The sequence below is a fragment of the Hippocampus comes genome, unplaced genomic scaffold (assembly GCF_001891065.2).
Source record: "Hippocampus comes isolate QL1 unplaced genomic scaffold, H_comes_QL1_v1.1 scaffold545, whole genome shotgun sequence".
NCBI lineage: Eukaryota > Metazoa > Chordata > Actinopteri > Syngnathiformes > Syngnathidae > Hippocampus > Hippocampus comes.
The window spans coordinates 11,925-20,248 of NW_017805080.1; the positions used below are offsets into that span (position 1 = coordinate 11,925).

At 50.2% G+C, this 8,324-nt stretch overlaps 1 protein-coding gene and 1 long non-coding RNA gene across 2 annotated transcripts in view; one reads left to right on the forward strand and one right to left on the reverse strand.

Annotated features, from left to right (window-relative positions):
• Positions 1-1,559: 1,559 nt before the first annotated feature.
• On the forward strand, positions 1,560-1,739 carry LOC109513123 (uncharacterized). The gene is made up of 2 exons (XR_002167664.1): positions 1,560-1,616; positions 1,669-1,739. It is a non-coding gene; the product is annotated as an uncharacterized LOC109513123 (long non-coding RNA).
• Positions 1,740-4,669: 2,930 nt separating this feature from the next.
• LOC109513121 (sodium/calcium exchanger 1-like) overlaps positions 4,670-8,324 on the reverse strand; it is a 6,530-nt gene continuing 2,875 nt past the window's right edge. Inside the window, 8 exon segments of the mRNA XM_019865344.1 lie at positions 4,670-5,323; positions 5,402-5,680; positions 6,384-6,483; positions 6,622-6,743; positions 6,828-6,899; positions 7,072-7,086; positions 7,158-7,199; positions 8,180-8,286. Of these exon segments, the coding sequence (XP_019720903.1) occupies positions 5,115-5,323; positions 5,402-5,680; positions 6,384-6,483; positions 6,622-6,743; positions 6,828-6,899; positions 7,072-7,086; positions 7,158-7,199; positions 8,180-8,286 (946 nt within the window). The 3' untranslated portion in view covers positions 4,670-5,114.

An 8,324-nucleotide genomic window follows, 5' to 3' on the forward strand; every position in this document is an offset into this window, starting at 1 on the left:
CGTCAGAGAAATCTTTGGAATTTGGCAGATTAATCCAAACGGCACCCTGTTCATTTGTGTTGGTGTCCTGCCCCTCGCCAATGTCTGTTTCATTATTTGTTGTTGGCATCGAATGAGACGGTTGGGATTTTCCTGCCCCTTCTGCTGTTCCAGTCAAATGCAGACTCTGAAACAAATACAACAAACACATGTGCAAACTATACAGATTAGGATTAAATTTCAGAACCAGTTTTAGATTGTTGTGAATTTTCCCTCAGATGCATTTTTAAGCAAACACTTCACGACTGTCCGTGTTTTATGTTATGTGTTGTGTTTATTATTTTACTTTATGTTAACTGTTTTGTTGAGCGCTTTGTTACGGCTGCTGCGGTTGTGAAAGCGCGATATGAATCAGGATGTATTGTATTGTGAACATGTTCATTGCTGGGACACACAATGTTTTTAGATTTTTGAAAGAGCAAAATGACTTCACTTCTGTTATACTTCAATCCAACATGACAAAAATTGCACCAAGTGGCACAAACCTGTTCTCCAATGTCACTGTCAGACGAGTGTCCATCATTTACATCAAGATGAGATCCATCTTCAAGACTCTGTGAACTTTCTCCCACCACGTTGGGAACAGATAAAAGAGCTTCACTGCATTCATCCAGTTGACATGTTGGAGGATTTTGTTTTGTGGAAATGTAAAATCTAAGAAGCTTTAATTTGGTCTTTTCATAGAGTCTGCCAACCGTTTCATCGAGAGCAATCGGATTTCTTTTAAAATCGCAGACCTCAAAAGTAAAGTCACCAACTGGTCCTTTTTTTGAGCTTCCATCTGGGAAAAATAGCTCTCTTCCCAACTCCAAAATCTGAGCGACGGTTGCCGTTTTTTTCATGATGGCATGCCTTGTTCCTCCACCATTGCTTGTCCTCACTTGATGGAAATCGTTGCTATGAAAATGGAGCCACCCGATTTCAATCTTCCTGTGAGACTTTTCAGCAGAAACATTTTTAAGTCTTGCCATTCTCTCATCATGGTTTTGGAGCACACTTGGAGATCCACCCAGTACACCTTTTTTCCTCGATCTTATTTTGTCTCTCAATCTTTGGAGGAGCATTACATTGTCACCGTTGGACATTTTTTGCTGACAAAAGCAAAGGACAGCTATTCTATCACCATAGGACGTGATATATTTGCCCATTTGCTCTTCAGTCATCAGAGAAATTACTGCCATGTCAACCTGCAAAGATAAATTGTGAGAATGAATACTTGAAATTTTGACTTCATTAATAATAACTTTTAACAAATGTAACATGAGTCATGGTACAGAACAGTACAGGTAGAGTAGATAGAAATGCTAGCTTCACTTTTCCCGACAAGTTAGTTTCTCACTGTATTTGGAGGTCTGCATGACCAATTACTACTACGATGACTACTACTACGATTAATAATAACAATAATACAATTTATGTAAGGCTTTTCTTACTACTCTTGTGACGCTTATTACGTTACAGTGTACGGCTGTATGCCCACCTTGTCGCTTTTCATGCGCGTAATGTCCACCTGAGGGACATTTCTTGATTGTAAGAAGTGTTCCAAGTCCTCCTCCATGATTCTCTCCTCCCCCGAGGTAGTGTCGTCTCTCAAATGAACCGCGCACGTGATTCTCTCCTCCGAGGTAGTATCGTCTCTCAAATTAGCCGCGCACGAGTGAACATTCGCCAAACTGACCCGGAAGTAGATCAACGCGCATAAAAAAAAGAAAAGATTGCGAGATCTCGCAATCTTTGCAAGGGAACGCAATCTTTGCAAGGGAATGCAATCTTTGCGAGATCTCGCATTCTTTCTTTGCGAGATCTCGCATTCATTGCGAGATCTCGCATTACTTTGCGAGATCTCGCAATAGTTATTTTTTTTTCCTTCCATGTCCCCTTAGGGGCTCCGTAGGTTTTTAATGTGTTACCGTGATTGAAACGAAAGTTCAAAATGGAGGGTTGCGATTGCGTGGCGTGTCCACCGGAGGGAGACACTTTCATGCCTTCGGAGACTGTGCCTTTTTTTTTTTTTTTTTTTGGGGGGATTTTTTTCCCCATTTCGCGTTTCATGCTTGTTTTTTGACACTTATTTTCTTATTTGTATTGGATACATTATTCATTAAGTCGTTTTATCCCCCTTTTCATAATCAGCTCAGGTTGATTTCAAATTGCTTTCATAAATTTGGTTTTTAATGTGGTACCGTGATTGTACTGGAATTTCGGATTGGATGGGTGCGATTTCGCGGCGTGTCCACCGGAAGGAGACACTTTCATGCCTTCGGTGATTGTGGCTTTTTCTTTTGTTTTTGGCGGATTTCTTTTTGGCGGAATGATTCCCACCATGCTTTGCGGCACTAAGTATCGTGTTTAACGCTTGTTTTGTGACACTTATTTTATTTGTTTTGGGTACATCATTTATTCAGACGTTTTTTTTCCGTTTTCATAATAAGATCATGTTGATTTCAGTTTGCTTTTATAAGTTTGGTTTTTAATGTGGTACCGTGATTGTACTGGAAATTCGGATTGGATGGGTGCGGTGGCGCGGCGCGTCCACCGGAGGGAGACACTTTCATGCCTTCGGAGACTGTGCTTTTTTTTTTTTTGGCGAATTATTCTCACCATGCTTTGCGGCACTAAGAATCGCGTTTCATGCTTGTTTTGTGACACTTATTTTCTTATTTGTATTGGATACATTATCATTAGGTCGTTTTATCTCCCTTTTCATAATCATCGAAGGTTGATTTCAATTTTCTTTCATAAATTTGTTTTTTAATGTGGTACCGTGATTGAAACGAAAGTTCAGATTGGAGGGTTGCGATTGCGTTGCGTGTCCACCGGAGGGAGACACTTTCATGCCTTCGGAGATTGTGGCTTTTTTTTTTTTTTTTTTTTTTGGGGGTTTTTTTTGTTTTTTGTTTTTTTTTTTTTTTTTTTTTTTTTTTTGGTGGATATTATTGACTCTTTGGTCCAATCAAAGTGTTGGGATTGTACCTTTTCCTACTGAGCCAGTAGAGGGCAGTATGACTCTCTCTTTTGTTTCATAGTGAGTGACGTGACCGGCCCTATCAAAAGGGACGCGCCTTTTTCACCCTTTTCTCTTCTCTCCACCTGTTCAATAAAAACACGCCGATACATGGCTGATGGGAACACCTCGCTCAACTTGTCATTCTTGGGATGTTAGGCAGAAGGACGCCAATCTGCACGTGCCGTGAAGCGACTCTGCAAACAAAAAGCTTCATGGCGGAGTACGGCAACTTTGGTGACAAAGCCACACTTTTTTTGGTTTGAGGTGACACTTATGCAGTATACCCGCGTGTCACCCCTCAAGGCGGCTGGATAAACTGGAGGAAAAGAACCTGCGTGACACGTCTCTTGCTTTATTAGAATGAGTAGTAGTAAAATATAAACACACACCGCGTATATAGAGGACAAACCGGAGGTTGGAACCGATCCTTCAAAGTAAAACCTAGTCATCGAGAGCATATTTGTCTAGTTCACTACACACTCGCTCGCCGTGGAAGCATTCGGTGCTCGTGCCTTGCCAAACTCTTCCATCCAATACAAAGTCAATGGTGGAGTCTCTTCTCCCCCCCCCCCCCCCCTTTCTGCACCCTCAAAACCATTTGTTTGACGCAGCCGTGATGAGCTCGAAAAACGTTGTCTCAAAACTGCCGAGCGCAAAAAGCGAGGCGCAACCAAAATGACACTCTGGATTCCGTTTCGTGACCGCCGCCCACGTCGCAGCCCAGAACTGGAACGGAACGGAACGGAACCCCGCAGATCAACGCACATTCAACCGGGTGAAAATGCATCCAAAAAAAAAAAAAAAAATGAAAAGGAGACTTACTGTCACGTTTGTGTGGTGGTGGTGGTGGTGGTGGTGGTTGTGGTGGACCCCAAAAAGCAGGCAGGAGGGAGGAGCAGCTTGTTCTTGAAGTGTATTGAAACAGAGAAAACTCAATCCAAAACATCGTCCAAAGTAGCAAACAAAAATCACCAACTGAAGCTAAAACACAACCGTGACCAAAACGCACATGACAGTTACAAGCAAACAATGAGCCGACACCGACTTGCTTGTGCCGGCAGTCCTTTGAAACAATTACATCACGACATAACGAGCAACAGGTGTGCAGCTGCAGGGAGAGCCCTACAGTGCCACCTGGTGGTCACAAACCGAAACATGACACTTACTTTCGCCATCACTGGGGTTGGTTAGATTGGGAAATACATTATTTTTCATAATGACTCAAGACTGGACAATCAGAGTCGCGCAAAGGGGAAGGGGGGGGGGGGTTATTTTGTTCCCTGGTATTTTCCTTGGTGACGTCACTCATGGAACAAACTGAGGGGGAGGGCTACAAGGGCGATCCCTCGGAGTCTCGCGTGACTTGATCAAGTCCACTCATCCAACGCAAAAGTCAGCGGCCAAATGCGCTCGTTTGCTTTCTGACTCTTCACGTCGAAACGCGACACACCGCCGGAGCAGAGAAGAAGAAATGGTCGTACGTTGTCATCCAACACCGGAAGACGATTTCTTTTGGAATCATTCCATTTACAAAGCCGACAAGAATAGTCGAGGAAACGTGGAGAAAAATTCCAATCTGGAAATGCGTACAACTTCAAAAACACGCCAACAAGCGAGACCGAGTCGGGCCGCGACACTTGGCTTTATTTTTGGAGCGCAAAGCAAACGCACAGCGCCACTTTTTGTTGGTCGCCATTGACATTGATCGGTGCGTGAAAAGCTCGCTTTCCAAAAGAAATGACCTCAAATCACGTCTCCGGTGAATTGCGATGATCTTTGGATGATTGACTTCTGTTGCAGATTGCCGTTGGACGCGGATCACGTGATCGTGGCGATTTAGGGTTTGGTCATGGAGCCATTTTGAAAAGCCACGTCATTCCACGTGAGTCGCGCTCTCGTCCGTACCGCCCGTCCCGTTTGTCCTTCCGTCCATCCGCACGTGCCTGGAGAGGCGCGACATCGCTCCGGCGAAAGAGAGCGAGAGAGGTGTGCGCTCAAGTTGGCTCGGAGTCCACGCGATGACGCTCGGCCAACGCAGAAGGCGGCGGCGGCGGCGGCGGCGGCGGCGTCAAAAGCCGGGAATGTGGCAGTAGGCCTCGAGCGACGACAAGACGACATACGTCAACCACAGGCTGAAGAACAGGCCGGCGGTGGCCGTCTTGGCGAGCGGCGGTCCGCCGAGTTCTCCGCCGATGACGGCGTTGCTTCCCGTCACGTTGCCGATGGAGGCGTCGGCGTACTGGTCTTGGCAGGCCGCCACCTTGCTGGCGAAGGTATCTGAGGAAGACACAGGCCAGATTGTGTGCGGGCGCCGCGCCGGATGCCATGACGACGACGGCGGCGGCGGCGGCCTACCTGGCACGGACGTTCCCAACGCCACAAACACCACGGCCGTGACCGAGTCCTTCAGGCCCACCGTGCAGCCGAAATGGGAAGCCAGGTCCCCGATGAGCGCCGTCAGCAGGCCGATGACCGCGATCGAGACCACGAAGCACGCCCAGCCGTTCCAGTAGTCGGTGGGCGGGACCAGCGCGAACAGAAGCTTCCAGAAGACGGTCAGGAAATGGATGGCGTAGTCCAGAGCGGAGGGAGGCTTCTTGCCGCCGCCGTTGTCGTCGTCGTCGTCGTCGTCTCCTAGACGCAACACAGACGTGCTCGATTTGCAGACTGGACCTCAGCATTCTGGTCTTGCGGGCGTCTTTCCGTCTTTCTGGTCTTGCGGGCGTCTTTCTGTCTTTCTGGTCTAGAGGGCGTCTTTCCGTCTTTCTGGTCTTGCGGGCGTCTTTCCGTCTTTCTGGTCTTGCGGGCGCGAGCGGCAAGATCAGCCAGTCAAAGACCGCCAAAAGCAGCCGAGAGTCAAAGCGGCAAAGCTTCTGCGGCAGGCGAACTCGCTCTCCCAAGTGAGCCGCAGCCACTCGGCAAGAGCCGCCCAGTCGCCGAGCCGGCCGACGGCATCGAGAACCCCGGCCGGTCACCGGCCATCGCCGGCTCCTGGCGCCGGACGACCGCGACTCAGTTGACGGGAGCGACGGCGACAGAAGGTTTGGCTCTTCCACGTCATTGCCGCCGGTCGTGCCGCTGACGCCAGCGCAACAAAGCCCTGCCGGTGGATGTGATCGATTTGTTCTTTTGTTTGAATGAAAGAGGCGTCATGGCTCAGCGCAGCGCTTTCCCAACACGGGTGTCGATGCTTCGGTCCCTGGCCATTGCGACCGTGAGCCATCCACCGTCCTCGAGCACTCGCTCCGTGCGCCGCGTCACCAGTACGTGAGTGCGCTCCGCACGAGGCAGGCCCGTTGACCGTTTGACCATCCCGTCGACCATGGAATTTGCTTACCTGGGCCGATTGTGACGGCTTCCGCCAATTGTTCTCTCCACGACGTCGTTCCCACCAGCACGGCCAGTCTGGTCTTCTTCAGAACCTTGTCCACCGCATTCTGACACACACACACGCGCACACGCACAGGATTCCGCCATGGTGGACATCGATCAATTCTTGAACGTGCGCTACAGAGGAGCAGCCCTGCGTCCTTGATGTCGTTTGAACATGACGCGTGAGAAGACGACGGCAACACCTTAAACTCGTACGACTCCTCAATGACCACTTCCAGTTTGACGTGCTGGCCCAACGCCGGTCGACCCGTGCGTGCGATTCGCCGCTCGTCTTCCTCGTTTGTCCCAAAGTCCTCGGCTTCCTCTGAGGCGCACACACACACACACACACACACTTGCACTGAGGTGCAACCGGGTGGGATGGACGCGCCGGTGCGCAAAACCGTACCTGAGATGGTCCTAACAGAAGAGGGCTCGCGCTGGTCTTCTCGTTGGAGCTTTCCGTAGACCGGCTCTTTGCCTGTCAGACGGTGACCGGGAAGGGAAACGACTGCCGTCATGGAAATAGGCAAAAAAAGGAGGCGGGGGCAAAAAAGGTTGCGGGAAAAGGACACCCGGTCCACCTGACCAGGTGGCCACTCCGGGAGCGGGCGCGTCCGGGTGTGTCGTGATGAAAAAAGGGGGGCTCTTACCGAACAACGGTTTGTCTGTCAAAGCAAAGCGCTTGATTAGCCACCGGCTAACGCGATGGCCTTCCCGTATGCGTTCTTTGACCCACCTGTCAGCAAGAATCCACCTCCGGCGTCTTGAAGCAGAACAGCTGCGAGGACGTCCGACACACAAAACGGGAAAGAGAAGAGGCGTAAACAAAAGAACGTGGGAGTGGATTCGTTCGGACCCAAGCAAAAGATGGCTGGCAGAAGACCAAATATTTCAATGGTGTGTGTGTGTGTGTGTGTGTTTTGGGGGGAGGGGGCGGCTCCAAAGTATTTGACAACATCTTGGACTCAATCATGCTGACAACTTGGCACTCTTACTCCGAGTTGCTGATGAACGATCGTGACCGCTCCCAAATTGGCGGTCTCCTGTGGAACAAAATACCCCTCGATCCCCCAAAAGAATCCCCAAAAGCACAACGTGCGCACTGCGGGAATGAGCCGCCGACGTCTCCCGAGTCTCATTGTGCACACCGAAACGTTGCCCAAAGTCCTCCGAAGCCCACCTCGGTGCGACCGCACAGTGGGCTCCACGTTGCTCAATAGTTGTATTGACACGGCCCTCAAAGTCTGTGGCTGTTCACGATGCGCTCGGGAGTTCACCCGATTCCTTTCGGGAAGTGTACGTGCGGAGGACAGCGGGGACGGAGGAAATCGATTGACACAAGAGGCAAATCGATCCATCCGATGAGGACAAAAGCCCCAAACCGGGGCCCAGCCTTCCATCGTGGAGATGACTCCGGCTCATCCGGGTTGACGGACCGACCGCTCGGTGAATTCCAAGACGTGTGGGCCCCTCGTCTGAGCAGGCCGCCTCGGTTCAAATGCGACGAGGCTTTTCATTTGCGACCGAAGCGCAGTATCGGCGCCAGTGTTGTGTCCAAGGACCGGCAACCCGAGGCCAAGGCCGAGGACCAAGGACCGACCTTCGGTCCTCGAGGCCAAGGACCGGCTCGAGGAACACATCACCGATCGGCGCAACGTCGAGGTTCGACTGGCATGATATTTGCCCGCCCGGGAGCGCTTAGCGGAGCCGTTTAGCGGACAAGAGGCGAGCGAGACCACACCCCCCACACGCCCCCACCTTTCCTGCGGCTCATCTCCAGCAGTCGCGGCTCATCCATCTCCACCCAAAACTTTTTGTTCTTCTCGTACGCTTCGTCGTCGACGATGTTGATCCGAAGCGTTTGACTGAAATGCAAAGAGGAGGGTCGATGACGAAGGCAGGG